This window comes from Tenrec ecaudatus, chromosome 18, assembly GCF_050624435.1.
Source record: "Tenrec ecaudatus isolate mTenEca1 chromosome 18, mTenEca1.hap1, whole genome shotgun sequence".
Taxonomy (NCBI): Eukaryota; Metazoa; Chordata; class Mammalia; order Afrosoricida; family Tenrecidae; genus Tenrec; species Tenrec ecaudatus.
In genome coordinates this window covers 63,406,717-63,427,068 of record NC_134547.1, presented here as the reverse complement: position 1 = coordinate 63,427,068, position 20,352 = coordinate 63,406,717, and the positions used below count along the sequence as shown (strand labels likewise).

At 41.0% G+C, this 20,352-nt stretch overlaps 1 protein-coding gene and 1 pseudogene across 3 annotated transcripts; both read right to left on the bottom strand.

Annotated features, from left to right (window-relative positions):
- Positions 1–800: 800 nt before the first annotated feature.
- On the bottom strand, positions 801–3,744 carry LOC142431407 (small ribosomal subunit protein eS6-like; annotated as a pseudogene).
- A 2,861-nt stretch (positions 3,745–6,605) lies between these two features.
- Positions 6,606–13,320, bottom strand: CMTR2 (cap methyltransferase 2). Of its 3 annotated transcripts, none has more exons than XM_075536326.1 (2): positions 13,198–13,320; positions 6,606–9,735 (listed from the first exon to the last, which is right to left on the bottom strand). In XM_075536326.1, exon 2 carries the CDS (start codon positions 9,714–9,716, stop codon positions 7,407–7,409), a length of 2,310 nt encoding a protein of 769 aa, XP_075392441.1. In that variant the 5' UTR covers positions 9,717–9,735; positions 13,198–13,320; the 3' UTR covers positions 6,606–7,406. The 3 variants fall into 3 exon arrangements, with proteins under 3 accessions (XP_075392441.1, XP_075392439.1, XP_075392440.1); XM_075536324.1 differs by lacking the exon at positions 13,198–13,320 and adding an exon at positions 12,751–13,191; XM_075536325.1 differs by lacking the exon at positions 13,198–13,320 and adding an exon at positions 12,972–13,191.
- Positions 13,321–20,352: the final 7,032 nt, after the last annotated feature.

The following is a 20,352-nucleotide window of genomic DNA, read 5'->3' as shown; positions in this document are numbered from 1 at the left end:
ACTATGGGGAGGGGCCACAGGAGGCAAACCTCAAAAAGAGGTTGCTACACAGGGCGAGTACGTAGCTAACCTACAGAGTAGAACTGTTCCACAGGGTTTACAAGCCCATCAGTCTATGTAAGCAGACTGCCTCATCTTTCCCTGTGGAGTGGCTGATGGGTTCGAACCACCAATTTGTCGGTTAACGGCACAATGCTCAACCTGCTGTACCACCAGGGCACCTTCATGTCAGTAAGCACACCTGTCAGAAGGTGGAAAGAGGCAAGCACATGAAAAATAGAAAATTATAACAGGTATTAAAATGAAATAATTTAAAATTAAATGCTGAAAGAATAGGTTACTACCTAATTTCAACATTGTGTACTGTTGGACAAGTCTCAATGGTATAGAGGTTATACACTGGCTGCTAACTGCAAGTTCAGCTGTTTAAAACCACCAGCCCCCTCTCGGGATAAAGACAGGCTTTCTGCTCCCATAAAGAGCTATAGTCTCAGCAACCCAGAGGGGCAATTCAAACTTCCTATAGGGTTGCTATAATTTGGCACCCACTGCATGGCATTGCGTTAAGTGTTGATAGGAGTAGAAATTGACTCAGCAGCAGTGGTGGTGGGTACATGTAAAGATGCTAGTACAGAAGTCTGCACATTTGTTCCAAGTATTAAAACAAGAAAGGGGTAGGGAGGAAAAAGTTTAAATGCAAAGAAGGAAGACAGCTAACATCATAAGATATATTGTATTCAGAAATACATATAATGAAATATGATTGATAGATTTAAAAGCAAACAATAAATGTGATTGAGCTTAACGCACCTAGTAAAATAAAGTGTTTTTAGACTGACTTCAAAGAAAAATTCAACTCTAAATACTATACATATCAGACCCCTAAAACTAAGCTAGTCAGAGATAAATGTATAAAACAGGTAAAGATAGGAGACAAATGCAGATGAAATGGGTTACAATCTTTACAAGCACACACTGAAAGTAAGGCACTTCCCGCTCTTAAAGGCTAAAGCCCCGGGCAAAGGTACAGCAGTGGCACCAAAATGCACCCCTGTATTCACTGTACTCATTTTAAAAAAACAAAAAGCAGCTATTTTTCCTTGTGATGGTCCCTAACTGGTAGTAAAAATTTAACTGGTCTTAAATCTCAACCCTGAAGATACGTTGCTTCAATACCCTCTGTGGTGCAACAGGGCCCACCGGAGCAGCACTTCTGCTGACTACTAGAGAGGGCTGACTGCCTCCAGGAAAAGCGTGTGGGTGACGACGGAGTTGTCCATTTTTCATGAAACACTATTTTTACTTGAAAGAACCGGCAGATCAACTATGGTTACTCAGACTTGAGTCTTTGGCAGAGATTTCCGCAAAGATTAATAAAGTGAGCCGAGCTGTCACTTGAAGGAAAACAACTGACAGTATTTATTGACATCAAATTCAAATATTCAAGTAAAAACTAGTTTCAGACTCTTGTCTGCCACCCTGAGTTTGACAGCTTCCCAATACTTAGATGATTCTGATTAGATCAGACATGGTATTTTTAAAATGTGATTTTTCTGTTACTGTGTAATAAAATGTGTCAACATATGCAAGAACTAAATAACTAAGTGAACTTGCATTTTCTAAAAAAGAGATTCATGGGTTTTCAAAATCATGCATGTGTAAAGGGCCCATTCAAAGTGCAAGATGGGACCATTGAATGTTAGTGTAACAGAACAAAAAAGCCATTAATATAGTTCAGATTCCATGCCACAAACAACTTTTGAGAAACTATTACTTGTTGAGTTTTGGTGTTACCATTAAAGAATATCCAAAGAGCACCTGGAAAAGTTACTAAAGCATGTCTTCTCTTCCCAACTACACATCTCATGTGAGATTTTCTTTAAATACCACAGACAGAATGAAAAAGCAGATAATGGAATTAGTGTATTAGACAATAAAGATATGGAGAGATGCAAACATATAAATGCCAGGTTTCTAATTTTTTCTTTCAAGTTATAAAAATGTTATAGTTACATAATAGTCCTATCATTTGCTTTAAAAAATTAATTCATAAAACTTTATTTTTGTTTTAAATTCTGGCATGGGAATATCAATAGATATAACTCCCATAATAAAAACTCTGGGATCCTTGATAATTTTAAAGGATAAGGGAGCCTTTATTATATAAGGGGACCACTCGATTTTAGACAGTCTACTAAAATCAGGATGGTGCCGGATCTGAGCAGAAAATGCACAGGACGAAACTGGAACAGTGTGCCATGGAAGTACAAAACTTTTATCTTTTTTTTCCCACTAGATGAGCTTATTTATTCCAGGCTCTTTCATTTCTGACTGGACTCAGACTTGGAGGTGGAAGCCCTTAGCGAGGACAGCTTCCGTCGCTTGGCAATCTGCTCCTGCCGCTTCTCGTTGGCCTTCTTTGTTCTCTTGGCCAAAAGCTTGGCATATTAGGCGGCCTCCTCCTTGGTTTTCTTGGTGCGCTGCTTCTTCAGGGCAATGACCCGCGGAGTCACAAGATGCTGAATCTTGGGCACTTTGGTCCTGGGTTTCTTGCCCTCTTTGTTCAAAGGAGCTTTCTCACAATGTACTGGCGGAAGTCATCTTCTTTAGAGATATTGAAGAGTTTGCGGATTCTGCCGGCTCTTTGGGCCCCAGGCGACAAGGCACAGTTGTGTCATTCAGAACTGGGATATCTCTCTCCCCTTTCTTTACAATAACCAAGTTGAGAATGCTCAGATTGGCATCCACAATGCAACCCCGGACAGATTTGCGCTTCCTCTCCCCAGTTCTCCGTGGTCTGTAGCAGGAGTGCCCCTTACTCAGCAGCAGGTGGACACGGCTGTGGTGTCTTGACCCACCAAGGAAAACCTTGCTTGTCATTCCCGCCGCTGATGCGGACGACACATAGCCCTTCCATTCATCGCCCAGCGCCTCCGCGGTGACCTCCGTGGCCATTCGCTTCTCATAAAAGGTGCGAAGTTTGCGTTCATCGTCCACTTCAATGAGTTTCTGGCAGCCAGTGGCTGGGATGGAGATGTTCAGCTTCATGGTGAAGCAGCCGACCACCTCCGTGACGCCACGGAAAAGAGCAAAACTTTTATCTTTTAATTCCACGTTTTGAAACCCTTTATATAACCATCATTTTAAAGTTCCTAAAGATACTTAAACTACAACCCAAACCAAAAGACTTCAGCAGCCATTGAAGCTTGCTTTAGCACCAACTTTTCCTGCGACTTGATAACCCAGACCTTGCCATGTGAACCCAGTGTAAACCAAAGGCCACCGAGTTCTGTAGGCGTTCCTCTGCCTACAGAAGTGTGCCCACCTAGCTGGAAGACAAGTCACGAAACAACAGCTTCACGTTTTAAGATTTGTATTTAATAAAGATTACTATGATTTTTTAGCAGTGCTTCTTGACTTATCCTTGTAGATGTCACCACTTATAAAAGATTCTTGCCAAAAACAATCAATCCTCTACGTCTAACTGCCAATTTACAGAAAATATGTGGCACGGAGAAAATGACAATCAGAATAATCGTCCAAATCCGTAATGTGGAAAAGGCGACAGGAAAAGTGGCCAGTACTTTGACAATGAAAATGCCATGGAAAAGAAAGTGCCAGCGATGTTGGGAGTCGGTAGAGAGAAGGGAAATAACTGATAGAGACTTAAGAGATATTAAGTAAATGCAGTATGTGAACCTTAGTGGAACAAATAAAGTGTAAAAGGGCATTATTTGAGACGATTTGGAAAATTTGAACATGACAGAAGCATTGGGTGATAATGAGTAAACTTGTAGATGGGACAAAGTCCTTCCTTATTTGTTGGAAATACATATGTATTTTCCTGACTTTACTTCTAAATACCTTATTAAAACAATAATGGAATTTGGATAAGAGTACATGTGGGTAAGTTCAAAAGGGCTTCTAAACGTTGGTGGAAAAACTTAATTATATTTTCATTCCTTTTTTTAAAGGAATTTTAAAGGAAAAAAATCCCATGAATTTTTAAAAATTTCCTCATATAACCTTATCATTTCATACATTTGAAAAATTTTTATAAAAATAATCACATAAAATCTTTCTACCACAGGCACAATACCTGTCCTTGGTGAGTTTACAATCCTGGTAGAAAAATGAGCTCCTTCTCAGACAGACAGACACACACACACACTGCTTAAAGTAATGCTCAAATAGTAACAACTAGGCTCATTAAAAGCTCACAAGCAGCCATCTAATATCCAACTACTGATGTCGCCCTATCCAAAGGAAAGAAAAGTCCTGGAAATCAAAGTCACATCAAAACAATGAGTTCAACTGAGTAATGGAAAACACAAACAGTCTCCCTGATCCTGGGACCTGAAGAACTAGATGGCGGCCCAGATACCACTACCAATTGTCCCGAAAGGGATCAAACTGTAAGATCCTGGATAAACCAAAACTCACACTCGCTGCCCTCAAGTCAATACGCACAGAAGCCCTATCGGCCAGGGTAGAGCTGCCCCTGTGAGTTTCTGAAACGTTCACTGTTTGCAGGAGTAGAAAGTTCCATCTTTCTCCCACAGAGCTTGCTGGTGGTTTCAAACTGTCAACCTGTAGACCAATGTGTCTAACGTGTCACCACACCACCACTAGGGCTCCTCAGATCCTGGATAGAGTGGGAGGATAAGATGGAAAACTCAGAATCATAAAAGAAGCCATAGGTGCTGGTCAGATAAAGGCTGGTAGCATCCACAAGTGCAAAGAAATTAAAATTAAGAGAGAAAGGTCTCTTTCTCAAGTTTTTAAGAAATACATTTGTAAAGCTTAGAATATTTGGCTGCTAAAAACTCCCCAAAGCATCACAATTAAGTTTAAAAAAAAACCACCTCAATTTAAAAATGTAAGGGGGTGGGGGAAGAGCAAAAACTTTAATAAACTACACAAACCACCTTACTGTTCCCTACTTTTTTCAATCTTTTATACATTTTTCCTTCCTTCTCTTTCAAAAAGGAGTTTCTGTAAATCATCAATGGAAAAGAGATTTCCCTCAGAAGTCTACTGCCAGGCCTCTACATTTACTCTGGCAAGAATTAAATCTATGCCTCCTTCAAGTCCTTAATGCCTCTCATAAATAATATTAGGGTCTAAATTTTAATGAACACAAATGAGAGGAAATAACTCTTTCAAACTATTCTTTAAAAAAGTCTTCTCCTTAAGAGTTCACCAAAAGATGACGCCCAAACAGCCGAAAACACGAAGAACACTCGTGATCACTAGCCATGACACCGACCATGAGAACCAAATTTTAAAAACTGTAACAACAAACACTGGAAAGGGTGTAGGGATTGGATTCTTCACACAGCTGGTGTGACTGTACATAAGTATATCTACTGTGGAAAGCGATATGGAGCTACCTTAAACAATTGGAAAAAGAAATTTCCTAAGACCTACAAATACCTCTGCTGGTAACATATCCTTAAGAAGAATCACAGCATGAATGTATGCACCCCCAAGTTCACTGTAGCACTGTTCACAATAGCAAGAAGATGGACACAACCTAAATGCCTATCAGTGGAAGAATGGATTGAAAAAAACTTAAGTACACACACATAATGGAATAATAAGTATCACTGAAAAACAATGATGAAACCAAGAAGCACCTCCAGGCATGGTTGTATCTGGAGAACATCACGCTTCCTGAAACTAGTCAATCACAAAAGGATAGATGTTACTTAAGGCCACTGTTACAAAGGGGGCAAAGTCAAAAGCTTCCTTACGCCACAGGGAACAGACTTTGGAGGTTACCAAGGGGAGGATTTTGAGGAAGGGAAGAAGAAGTAATAGACTAGAGTTTTGACAGGAACCAACTTGAAGGGGAAGGCAGCAATACACAAGAGGGAGAAAAGGGGAGCGGGGAGAATAAGCTATTAGGGCATAAGGAGTTTAAACTGCTGAATACAAAAAAAATCTGAACTAAATATTCAACTAATTCACAATTTAAAAAATTGTTTTAAAAAGTATAAAGACCTAGATACAGGAAATACTAAGAAATAACAAGATTCCCATGTGGGTCTTTTTGCTTTATAGAGGTTTCTATGATTCTGTAGCAATAATACACAGAAAGTCTGCTCCTAAATTACATTTTTAACTACCCTTGTTAGTTAGTATTATAACTACTAAGTTACATTTTAACTACGTGATTCTTTTGGAGAAAGGATAAAAACATTCGTCTTTATTTTATTCATGAAACCTATAATGGAACTCAACACATCAAAGAACATGAAAAAATTCTCAGATTTTATCAACCAAATATGCAACAATACATCTATTTTTCACGTAACTAATAAAAATGCCTAAAAGCACATGACAATATATTCTTCATTTTGTGGAGCTTCAAGGTAGATCATAAGTTTGTCACTAAAGCTCATAGTACATTGTCAAATACACACAAATGAAAATGACTCAAATGTAGCTTCATAAAATAACTTTCCTGGTTAATCTTCCTGGTAAAGTGCTATTTTGTTATCAAAAGAGATCACTAGTACAGGCTTTTGGAATGCTTAAAGGCTGAGCCATCGTTCTGAGAGTTTTCTTCCCACCCTCCCCCCACTGAGTAGTCATTTTGTTCACTACATTCATCTGTCACTATTTTGCAATTTCAAAAAATCCTTTAGTTTCCAGATTATTACCTAAAAGTTTAAAATTTTCTACTGCATTGCTACATAAAGCTTTTCATGATTCAGGAGTAGATTGAACACAGCAAACAATTTTCCATTGTTTTAAACATGATCTTTGGTTTCAAGCTGTCCTAGTAACCTATTTGTTGCATGGTTGTGGTTAATAAAATATTCATGAAGCAGTATTCTACCAGCATTTGAAACAAAATAAACTGGGTCAATGGTTGAAGGCAATGAATGGCACATATCAAGAAATCTAGCAAAATGAGTCATCTGGAATTCACAGATTAAATTTAAGGCACACAGTCTGCGGGGTAACTTCATCTCTTTACATAGTGATCTGAATGAAGTTATTAACAGCATCACCCATTATGCCACACGGAAAAAAGAATCTGTTGAGACTAAACTAGTTGGGGCTGGGGACACAGGTAAATGAAGGCACAGGTAAATTTCAAATTGATAAATCAGATTAATTAAACTGTGTTTGCAACATGGGTGTGTCCACCCCACGCTGACACCCACCTCCGCTCTTATTTAGAGGTTGAATATCGTCGCTGCACAGATTCTAAAGAACCGTATGCCTGGGGCTGTGCATATGTCCGAGGTCAGAACTACCTGTGGTGATCCAGAATGATACAAGGTAGCCTCGCTGCAAAGTTAAATTGCCAGGGTTTCAAATTAATAGAGCAAACAGATGGAACAACATTACACACTGTAAGAAGCTATGGCTGAACCTCAGAAAGGATACGCTCAATTCTGTAACTCAAGGTGATTGTTCTCATCTCTTTCTCCTTGAATAATCAAATGCAAATGTCTTTTAGCAATGGCAGCATTCAAATCCCATAAAAAATCAAGTAGTGCCCCTTGAAGGAGCACCTCCATCGGCACGAACTGTAAAACCTGTTGAGATGCAGCAGAGCTGAGCAACGTGTTCAACAGCTCATTCACGTTCTGTAGATACTGGAAAACTGGATTTGGAAGGCCCTGAAAGCCAACACACAGCAGGATCGCACAACTCTTCAAAGGCTCAGAGGGTATGGGGCAAGAAAATGTGATGAATCTAAAACAACTGTGCAGCACAAAGACCACACCCGCCATAAACCGAGTGAAGCATGAAAGTATAGGCAACATCAACACATCTCCTGGATGAAGCTGCTGCAGTGAGCGCAGAATGCAGTCTAAAAATAACTGCTGGTATTTCGGATCGCCATCATGAAGCAACGAGCAGCTGAAAGTCAACAGTTCATCCGATTCCAGGAAACGAACTTCCAATGGGACTTTCATTGTGGATTCATGGAGAGTTGGCAAACCCACAAGCAGGCACTTTATTTGGTTGCTGGGTCCCACAACCTGCTCATCCTGAAGGCATTCGGTAAGGCTCAGCAGCTCCGAAAATATCAGCTCTCCGGAAAAAACATGACAGGGACAATAGTGTTGCTGGTTTTGCCTCAATTTGAAATCCAAATTCAAAACCCCTCCTAATGACTTTTCAATTGCTTCATTAAGAGTCTTTAAATGTTCTCCGTCACAGAAAGGAGAGCACTTCACCTTGGGCAGCTTCTCTCCCTCTAAAATGTGCCACAGGTGGCAGTCAAGGTTAGAACCACTCCCTTCTAGAACAGAACTTTGCCCGGGATTATAAGTAGCATGTTCTTCGGCCCACCTATTGAAGTATCCTTTAGCCACTTTCTCTCTCCATGAAAGTGTTTCTAGCATCTTCCTTTCATTATAGGTTCTAAAATACCTGTTCCTCTGGCCAAACCATTTTGTATTTGTACTACAACCAATATTAGACCTTTTTACTAGCCAGTTATTTCTGGACAGCGGCTTCAATTGAAACTTCTGCATGAAATACTGCACAGCACAGTCCCTTAAATTACTGAGCTTGGCCTGTTCCTCTTTTCCCATGCACTCGAACAGACGGATGTTCTCAGAAATTGTCTCTAGCTGGTATTTATGAAAGAACATGCAACATTCCTCATGTCTTTGAAGAAAAGACTCAGGGATCGCACTATGGGGAAAGAGAGCTTGGCTGGTCATTTCGGTCCCAAACGTCAGCATCATCTTTGACAAAAGAGGATGGATGGCCTCCCTTCCTCTATAGTGGAGACAGACTACATAGACTTCTGAGTTTCCCGCCTTGCTAGTAGCAGGTTTGAAAACATGGACTTGGTCAAAGGAACAGTTCAGCAGATACATCAAGTTTATGGAACAATGTTCAAACAAAGTAAACATCTTCAGGACAAAAGAGCCACCACTTCCAAGAGTCATCAGAGCAGTGACAACTTCACAGTAATGCAAAGAAGACACTAAAGCTTCCTGTTCACCTGGGTTCCCTTGGCAATCAAAACTCCCATCCGCAGTGACCAAGTGAATGGTAGCCATGCTGCTTGTGAAATCCTGAAGTCCCAGCAGGTACTTCAGGGACATGATATCACCAGTGTTGTCTGGGCCAAAGTACCACCAATGTAAAGTATTTGCAATAAGCCGATCATCCATAATCATTATGAGATTATCATTTGCTTCGTGGTATGGATTCAAGGTATTGGCTACCCAACTCCACTCACAGGGGAACTGATGGGATTTTAAGTAGTGGTTGAGACTAGAGATAAAAGCGCCAGGTGCTTCGCAGAGGTGTAGAGAATTCAGTTTTCTGGTTTGAAATGCTTCCTGCGGAATAAGTGGAAAGCTGCACAAAATCTCATGAAACTTACACCAGGCTTGAGTACAAAGTTCAGCATTCACCGATTTCTTCACATGAGAAATTATTTTTCCAGCTTTATTAGTGAACGAGGTGTGTTCATGCCACTCATCAAGTTTCTTATCGCTCAATAGGTTTTTTACTTCATTCAGTGAGTTCTTCAAATCAAGAAATGAGTGAAATTCTGTGTGGTTACTAGTGAAAATCTCACTGGGATCTGGTAACTGCCATTCGTGATTAAGTGGCTTGCCATAAGAAAAGTTCTTGCCAAAGAGTTCAACAATGTCAGCAAGAACATCTGGGCTGAACGCTTCAGGACTTCCTATCGGATGAATTGGTGGTTTTTTGCACTTATTCATTTTCAAATTAGATTAAAATCTAGGAAAAGAAAACACATAATTAAATAAATCAAGTTTACTATGGGTGACGCTGGCAGCACACCTGATCATATTCATGACAAACACTGCAAAGAAAGCACACAGGCTTTCACAGCCAAGGACCGGGTTCAAGTTCCAGCTCTGCCCCTTACAGTGTCCTAAGGGCCTTATACAAATTACATCTCTATTAACATTTTTAAAGATGATCTTAAAGCAAGCTAGCATATAAAAAGTATATACAAAGGAGTGCCAACAGTTTATGGCTGTTCATATTAACACATCTAGCAGCTCCTCTAAGGGCTGTGACATGTCCCCCCACTTTCTTTTGTTTCCTCTGTCCCCCCCCAACCTCCCTCTAGGTTGGGATCTCTAGACCAGGCCTCTCTGCCAGCACCCATTTACCCCCTTACCAGGATGGCTCAATAGCCCCTCTGTCCAGATTTCACTCTTTTTCACTCAGTGTTTTGATGGCACCAATGAACTGCTTTGGCCACCAATGAACATTCATCACAATTCTGCTTAAATGCTGTGCTTTTTCTGAGTGGCTAGCTTCCTGCTGAAATTGACCTGTCAGTCACACTGACATGTAACTACATATGCATGCCTTTATCTGGTCTGCTCAGACAACCACAAAGTAAAATCCTGAACTCCATGCTTACACTATTAAAATTATTACTACTTCTTGTCACTGAAACTTAACACATTTTGAGAGAATTTTAAACTGAAGTGACGTCCTTACTGAAATATACAGATTTCAGATAATCACCCTACATTCTAAAACTGTGTTCTCACACTATACAAGAGAACGGAGTTATGGGTTAGTGGCAAGAGCTGGGAAGTTTTAAACTCTAGTAGATAAGAGTAATGAGTATGACAAGGGAATGGGTTGCTGTGAGCCAGAATCAATTACACAGCAGTGGGTTTGGTTAGTGTAAAGCTAATCCATAAAAGCTTTGGTTTGTCATTTTTACCTTTATTTATCATATTCAATGCATTCTACAATCTTTTTTTTAAATTTCATGAAAAAATGACAACGAAATTATCATCTTGCAAAGGCTAAGTATTTACTCTGCATTATTCCTTAGAACACTTTTTTATCCTTATCTTTATATTATTAACAAGTCTGTTTACTAGTTTGCAAACTTCTAATATTAACAAGTGCTACTCATTTATTTGCCAAAGTATTTAATGAATTTCAAAAAAACAGGTTGACACAATTTATCAATATATTTTTCTAACTTTATTCTTTTTGTATTGTTAAGACATTATAGATTTCTGAAAAAATATGTTCAAATTCACTATAATTCTATACATGGGCTAAGTCAGTTTATTACAAGTTCTTCTTATTAGAAACTGTAACTATTTTTAGATGTTACTTATATTTTATGTTAGAAATGATTTTTAGTCAATAACTCCACATGCTAATTAATTGCTACAGTTCTTAAGTCTTTCCTAAGCTACAGGTAAGAATCTTCAAAGAGAAACAAAAGTAACTCAATATTCCACTACTCTTTCTGATGTACTTTTGCTGTGATACATGAAGCAATATGGTTGGCAATGCATGATGGAACATGTACTTCTCCAAACATTACAAGTTGCACTATCAAATATCCATTAATACAACCACCGTCTCTCATTCATCTCCAGCCTGTCAGACTACTGGCTGCAGTCACTTTTAGCTCCTCTACTGTGTACCCGGCCAAGCGTCTACTCTGAAAGAGCAATGCTGTAAAGTCAGATTGTGGCCTCACTCTGTTCAAACCCTGTAATGGCTCCCCATTTCACACAAAATAAATGCCACAAGGTCTTGTAATACACCACAAAATCTCTAAACGCCATCCTCACACTTTTTCTTTAACCTTTTTCCTACCATCCAGTGGATACAATCCTAACAGCCCTATAGACTAGAATAGCACTGTCTCCATAAGGTTACCTGTGGGCAAGGCTAACCCCAAGGTCTGCAGTTCAAATTTAACAGCGGCTTCGTGGTAGAAAGATAAGGCTGGATGCTCCCCGAAAGATTTACAGTCTCAGAAACTCTGGACAGAGTACCTGTGTGTGGTTGTTGTTTCATTAAAGAATGTCGACAAGAGCAGATCTCCAGGTCTTTTGTCTTGCAGAGGGGCAGATGGATTCACACTTCTGACCTTCTGGTTAGTGGCAAAGCTTAACCAGTGTGTCACCTGGGCTCCTTTTCCTACTACTACTATGCACTCCTTACTCATTCTTCTCCAGCCACACAGGTGTTCTTACTGCTCACTGGAGACCAGGAACATTCCAACTTTAAATTATTGACATGGCTCAGAGTCCTTCTGCCTGTAATGCTCTTTCCCCAGGTATCCTGAGGAATACCTCCACCTCCTTTAAATAAGTAAATGGGTGTGATAAACAAAATAAAAACAAATGGGTGTGATTTAGGGTATGCTGTATTTTTTTCAATGTGTTCCCTCGAATATTTTCTCTGCATCTCGCACTCCCAATGTCTCTTATCTTGCTGTACTTTTTCCATGAGACTTTCCTTTGACATATAATTTAGTAATTTACATAAAGAGTGTATTGCTTATGTTCCTCAAACTTCAAGGCTACACTTCACAAAGGCAGGATCTATGTTTTGTTTCCTCCTCTATCACCCCAAAGGGGTAGCACACAAGGAAGCACTTGAGAAACGGGGATACCACACTTGGCACGACAGGCCGTGACCTCTTTGATTATGAATGCGTCATAAAAATGCACTTCACTTTCAGTACTTCAATACATGAGAAAAATAAATGGATGTGATTTAGAGTGCACTGGACTTTTTCCAGAACGTGTTCCCTCGTTCTCTCTCTCATTCACTCCTGAGCTTCAAGGCATGGAAATTCTACATGAGTGTTACTATGCCTATTTTGCAGACTCGGGTAGGAAGTTTTGTAAGCCCCTGACCCCAAGCCACCAAAAGAATAGCTGAGAAATGCACAGGCCTCACCCTACACCAAAATCTCATCAACAAGTTGTTTCCACGGCAACTCATACTTACAGGGAGTTTTACACTTGTTTTCGCCAACTCTTCCTCCCAGCAGCTATGAAAACAATGGCTCATGTGTCAGAGGGATTGGTATGTGACAGAGTGACGCGAGTCCCACGCTCCACTCTAGCGGCCAGGCCGTGAAGAGAGGGAAATGCCGTTCCAGCCCAGCCCAGCCCAGCCCACCCACTGAGAAGTCACGGAGGGCCGCCTCGGAACTCGAGCCTGATTACCTGCGCTCACTCCCACCTCAGCCCCGAGGGTCCGGCAGGCTGCGCTCCACCTGCCCACTACACTAGGGGGCCGTTCTTCACTTCCGCTCCGAGGCTGTTCCCCGGGCTGAGGGCTCCCCGAGTAGGAGCCGCCCCCAGCAGCCTGGCAGGGAGGTGGCCCGCTGCGGCCCGGGAGGCACCGGGAGTTAGCGCCCCGCTCCAGATCGCACCCCTGCGGTCCGCTTACCCCAGGCCGAAGACCTGCTACCGCGCACGCGCACGCGCCCTCTGCGTCACGTGCGCCGACGTTACGCAAGTCGTAGACTCGCCGCTCGGCCGCTATGGCAACAGTAGTGGTGCCGGAAGTAGCGTCCGCCAGCGCGACCGAACGTCCTTTGGCTCCTCCCCGAGAGGGGTGGCGAGGGAGCGTGGGGAGGGGCTGACGTGTCTAGGACGTGCTGGCTCCTCCCACCTGACCAGACCAAGAGGCTCTGTAGTGCAGATGGGCACATACTAGTTACATGTTCAGCCTGCATGAAGCTGATCCTCAAAAGACAATGTGAAGTTAAAGAACAAAATGAGGGCACTTCAAAATAATGCTCTGTTCTTTTATCTATTTGATATATAGATATTGATAGATAAATATCAAATACATATATGTATAGTAAGTATATTGCATATTTATTTGATATATTGATATATAACAATGATTATATACTCTATATGTATATATATAGAATATATACATACATACATACACTCTCACTGCCTTCAATTTGATGAGGAGAGTTTATATGTCAAGGTTAGCATTTCGAAACCATTAGGAACTCCAGTGGAGAAAGATGAGGCTTTCTACTCCCATAAAGAGTTACAGGCTCAGAAACCCACAGGGACAGTTCTACCCTGGCCTGTAGGGTTGCCACAAATATAGATAGAAGCGTGTTAAAGAGAAATAATAAACCAATAGAAAAGGATAAGAAAACTCAATGGAAAACTATTTGAAGGAGCTGCCCACAGAAAAGTAATGAAACCAAGCTTAAAAATGGTGAAAAGCCGTGGAGAAATAAATTCATACACCAAGGTAGGCAGTAATATTAGTATAAACCTTACAGAAGGTGAGCATCATGGAATGGGCATGTACTTTTAACACGACTATTGATTTATCCTTAAGAAATAATAAAGCAGTGACACTCAATGTAGTACAGTGTAATAATAGACCACACATATAGCAATCTCCCTGATCTTGGAGTCAGAAGAACTAGATGGTACCCAACTAACACTCCCAATTGCCCTACTAGAGATCATATTAAAAAGTAGCACAAACAAACAAAAACCATATTGTTGAGAATGAGAGGGGTCGGAACAGACACGCAAAGCTCATCTATGGACAATTGGACATCCCCCCACAGAAGGTTCACAGAGAAGGGATGAGTCAACCAGGGTGGAATAAAGCACCAACGAAACACACACTATTCCTCTGGTTCCTGCGGCTTCCTCACCCCTCACTATCATGACCCCAGTGCTGCCTCTCACTTCAGACTAGACTGGAGCATGTACACAGGTACACATAAGAGACAAGAGCTCATGACACATGGAATCCAGGAATAGGCTTAGGAGGAGTGATACCAAAAGGATAGGGAGGGGAGGGGAGGGGAGGGGAGAGAAGGGAAAGGAAGGAAGGGGGAACCATCACAATGATCAACATGTAACCATACCTCCCCCTCCAGTGGGATGAACAACAGAACCATGGGGGAAGGGAGACAGTGGTTCATGTAAGATATGAAAATAATCATTTATCATTTATCAAGGGGTCATGAGGAGGGCAGGGAAAAATAGGAGCTGCTACAAGGGCTCAATAGACAGGAAATGTCTAGAAATGAGTGATGGCAACATATGCACAAATGTGCTCGATACAATTGATGTATGGGTTGTTAGAAGAGTTTTAAAGGCCACAATAAAATGATCTTTTAATAATAATAATAATAACTTAGAGGCATGGCAGGGGAGGTTGGGGGAAATGGGGAGCTAATAGTAATGAGTATGGGAAAAATGTTCTGAAACTGATTTTGATGATGATTGTATAACTGCCGTTAATACGATTGAATGTTAAACTGTATGATATGTGAAACAAGATCGTACATAGAGTGTGACCAAAAATATGGAATAAAACTCAAAGTCATTAAAAAAATTTTTTTAAAAACCAGGCTTGCTGATCATCTAGAAACTCATAATGCACCAAGACTATGGCCCTTAGGCAGTTTCAGGTCTGGAACTCATTCCCATGGCTCAATTTTCAGTCAAACAATAGATAGTTCTGTAACAGAAACAATCACAGTAGCAAGGTATGCACATCTTAGAATAATCAACCATTATATATATAATTGTCATCATACTGTATGACTTCATGCACACACCGTTTTCCAGCACATTTTAATGCAGTTTTTGTGGTAAAATTAGGTGCCTTGGCTGATATTCAGGTTGGCTTATACTCAAGTATATACAGTGTATATAAATAATTTAGTTTAAAGGAGTGTAGGAAAGAAGGAAGAATGAAAATAAGAAACATAGGGAGGAAGTGGGATAATATTACATTGTGGAAATTGCAATCAATGACATAAAACAAAATGTGTATGGAATGCTAAATATAAAACTAATTTGTGAACTTTTACTCGATGAACCATTTTTAAAGTTTTTTTTTTTTTTTTAAAGAAGAAAGCCTTCACTGAGATGGATGGACACAGTGGCTACAATTTTGGGGTTGTTAAAGGTGTGATGGTAACAATGGTAGGGAATCATGCAGGGTTTCCTTCTGTTGTGCATATAAGATAGAACTGACTCAAAGTACCTACCAACAAAAGTTCATGGCTTGCGTGCTAAAGTGCTTAGTGGAGAGCTATACTGACATCTGTACCTCGTTCAAGAATGCATCACAAGTAAGATGGTATGGAAGATGAATAAAAGGATGGATTGATGATAAAGTAAGTACAGCAAAATGTTAGTGAATGTAAATGCTAGATGGCTGTTTATAATTCTTTCAATTTCTCTGCATGCTTACATTTTTCATAAAAATGTTGGTTAGGCCAGGTAGATTAGAGAAACAAATTCATAGACACTCATATGTGTATAAGAAAGAGCTTTATATACGAGAGCAATTGAATATTGAGAAAATATTCCAAGCCCAGTCAAGATCAAGTCCATAAGTCCGATATTAGCTCATATGTCTGATACTAGTCTATAAATTCCTCTTCAGACTCACAAAACACATGCAGTGACTCCAAATGCAGGAAGATCACAGGCCAGTGGGCAGAAAGTCTTGTGGATCCAGTGGCCGAGTGAGCATCTCAGGCTAGCAAGGGTCTCCATATGGATCCTTCGGCTCCAAGACTCTGGCTGCATCAGCGTAGCTCCATCAGGCTAATTGGCAGTAATGTCTCGCAGGAAGTGTTTGTGTGGCCCGCCTCCAGTGAGCTATCTATCTCCTCAGCGCCTCTAAATGAGGTCATCAATCTGCGACCTGACTGACAGGCTAAACTCCACCCCTTCCCTCCAAAGGCTCAAATTGAGGACAGATTATGAAACTACCACATTTATTATGTAAATAAGAAGTTTACATTATAAACGGGAGGAATAGCATATTCTTAATGACTCTGTGACCTTGGGCAGTGAAAGTTTCCATGTTGTCTAAGTGAGGATTGCCAGGTGAGTTGTAAACCAACTAGTTGCCTGGGAGTTGACTCTGACACCTGGTGTCCCAGCGTGTGTCGGGGTAGAACTATGCTCCGAAGTGTTCTGTAGGGCTGACTTTTTAGAAAAACGTCTCGAGGCTTCTCTTCCATGGTGCCTCGGGGTGGGCTAGAACCTCCATCTTTTCAGTTAGCAGCAAAGTAGATTAACTTTGTCCCACCCAGGGGCTTTCCCATTTAGCTTGTTTCTAATCAACATTAGCTGCTCCTGGAAAAAAATATTCTTCTCTGGAAGATAAAGCATTACATTCAAAGCTTTTTTGCATTTTTTCCCTCTTCCACTGTTGCTTTGTATTCAAAACAAAACAAAACAAAACCCCGAGTACAGCAGGAGAAAAAGAAAGGGAGGGGGGCCTAGAGAAGAAAGGTGGGTGGGAGAAGACAAAACAACTGAGGTCAAATGATTTCATAGCTGCCACTGTGAAGCTGTCAGGTGTGTCTTCTTTCTGTCTCTAACATTCTGGGCCGATTTCCAAGAGTAGAAAGAAGACAAGATTTAAAACGAATGAATACATGGATGCCTTTCGGAAGCAAAATGTGGAATGATAAAGACAAACTTCAGGTTTATACTACCTTGCGATTTATGTAATTTAAAAAAATCAATTCTATATCATGATTGTGATCCAGAGATAGTGAAAATATAAAAACCCGGATGAAGAGAATACCAGATGCCAAAAGTTCTAGCGAGGAGCTATCTCTCCAGAAGGGCACAGCAATTCCTGGCTGAGCTCATTCTCCACAGCAACTCTTCTTGTTGGAGAATCATTGCTGCCGCTATCGCCTGCCTTCGAACCTGGATCCCCTGATGCAGGTTCAAACTGCTGTGATTCACCTGGTTTTCACGAGCTGATTCTCAGAAGTATTTGGCCAGGCCTTTCATCTTAGTCCATTTAAGACCAGAGGTTCCACTGAAAGCTGATCAGCATCTGAACTGCAGAATACGTGTTGCCCCGGAGGCCCATTGGTTGGGGATCTGTTTTGTTTTCTGCTCTGCCTTCTCAGTCTCTTTCAGGCTTGGTGAGACATCTCTCCTTCCTCCACAGTGCATGTGCACGGCATTTATCTATAAGCAGCCCAGCTATTTGCTTACCCATCTATCTCTGCTACTAAACTGTGGGTTTTGAAAGGACACGACTAGATCTTATTGATCTCTGTACTCCAGCTTCTGGCACATAGTAAGCAATCAATAAATGTTTATTAAATGAAAGAATGATTTAATGAATAGTGTCCTTATTTTTCAAAAAGGGAAACAAGCTCAGAAGTTGGGGTTTTCTTCAAGGTTAATTTCCTCTCAAACTTTCCCATCTTCTCTCTAGAACAGGCTGATCTTCTATAAAAGGCCCAGATAATACATAGTTTTGATTTTGTGGGTCATAAGATCTCTGTTGCGATCACTGAACTCTGATGCTGTAGCTCAAAAGCAGTAAAAAATTTTTGCTATATTTCTTTTAATAGGTCACATCTTTTAAAAAAATCTGTTTTCTGTTATTTCTTTTTATTTTCTTTTTTCATTACATTTTATTAGGGACTCATACAACTCTTATCACAATCCATACATATACATACATCAATTGTATAAAGCACATCCTTACATTCTTTGCCCTAATCATTCTCAAAGCATTTGCTCTCCACTTAAGCCCTTTGCATCAGGTACTTTTTTTCCCCTCCCTCCCCACTCCCCGCTCCCTCATGTGCCCTTGATAATTTATAGATTGTTATTTTGTCTTATCTTGCCCTATCCAGAGTCTCCATTCCCCCCCTTCTCTGCCGTCCGTCTCCCAGGAAGGAGGTCACATGTGGATCCTTGTAATTTCCCTCTTTCCAACCCACTCACCCTCTACTCTCCCAGCATCGCCCCTCACACCCTTGGTCCTGAAGGTATCATCCACCCTAGCTTCCCTGTGTCTCCAGCCCCCATATGCACCAGTGTACAACCTCTGCCCTATCCAGTCCTGCAAGGTAGAATTCGGATCATGGTAGTTGGGGGGAGGAAGCATCCAGGATCCGGGGGAAAGCTGTGTTCTTCATCGGTACTACATTGCACCCTGACTGACCCATCTAATAGGTCACATCTTGATGGTATATTTTCCAAAGTATTTTTCCAGATCCATTTCCCAACCTTTCAAAAGCAAGTCAAATTGGTATGGCTGTGTTGCAAGAAAAATTCATTTACAAAACCTGATAACACAAAACAAAAGCCAGTGCAGTGACCAGGGAGCCCATTGTTGCCCACGGCCACCTCCTGGGATGGAGTAGAAATGCTCTGTGGGGTTTCTGAGATGATAAATTATTATGGGAGCAGACTGGCTCCTCTTCTGCCACAAATCTACTGGGAAAACGGATGGGTTTGAATCACTGACTTTTCAGTTAGCAATCCAACACATAACCCACTGTATATCAGGCTCTTCCCCCAAAACAGTCAGTGGGCCATACTTTGTGCACCCTATTGTAGACATCCAAAAAAAGATGACCCAACAGAAAGCTCAGACTATAGAGCAATATCATTGATATTACATGCAAGTACAATTTTGTTGAAGGTCATGCAACAATGGTTGCATCGGTACATTGGCAGGGCACTGCCAAAAGTTCAGGATGGGTTCAGAAGAGACTGTGGGATAAGGGATATCATTGCTACTATCACATGAATCTTGGAGGAAAGCAGAAAATAAAGATGCTTATTTGTGTTTCATTGGCTGTGCTAAGGCATTCAACTGTGTGAATCATAACAAACTATGGAGAGCCCTGAGAAGCATGGGAATCCCAGAACACTTCATTGTGCTCATGCAGAACCTGTACACGGATCAAATGGCAGTTGTGCACTGCATGATTTAAAATCAGGAAAGGTGTGAGTCAGGGCTGTATTCTCTCACCATACTTATTCAGTCTGTGTGCCGGCCATACAATCAGAGATGACCCAAATTCGATGGCGAGGAAGGTGTAGGAGGCCTGGTTGGGCGTGATCAAGGGCAATGTAACCGAGAAGAATTACTGAAACCCAAATAAAGGCTGAATATGATAGTGGGACAAAAGGAAACAGAGGAAAGACCTAGGAGGCAAAGGGCATTTATAGAGGTCTAAATACAGGCATGTACATATGCAAATATATTAATATATGATGATGATGTGGAAATATATCTATGTGTATATATTTATAGGTTTAGTATTAAGGTCACAGATAGACATTGGGCCTCTACTCAAGTACTCCCTCAACACAAGAACATTGTTCTATTAAACTGGCATTCCACAATGCTCACCTTCCTGACCTGATCACTGAAGACAAAGCAGGTACATAAGCAAATGTGGTCAAGAAAGCTGATGGTGCCCAGCTATTAAAATATATATAGCATCTGGGGTCTTAAAGGCTTGAAGATAAACAAGCAGCCATCTAGCTCAGAAGCAGCAAAGCCCACATGGAAGGAGCACACCAGCCTGTGTGACCATGAGGTGTCAATGGATCAGGTATCAGGCACCAAAGAACAAAATATCATATTTTAATGAGGGGTAGTGTAGAGTGGGGACCCAAAGCCCATCTGTAGGTAACTGAACATCCCCTTACAGAAGAATTGTGAGAAGAAGATGAGCCAGTCAGGGTGCAGTATAGCATCAATGAAACATACAACTTTCCTCTAGTTCCTAAATGCTTCCTCCTCCCCATTATC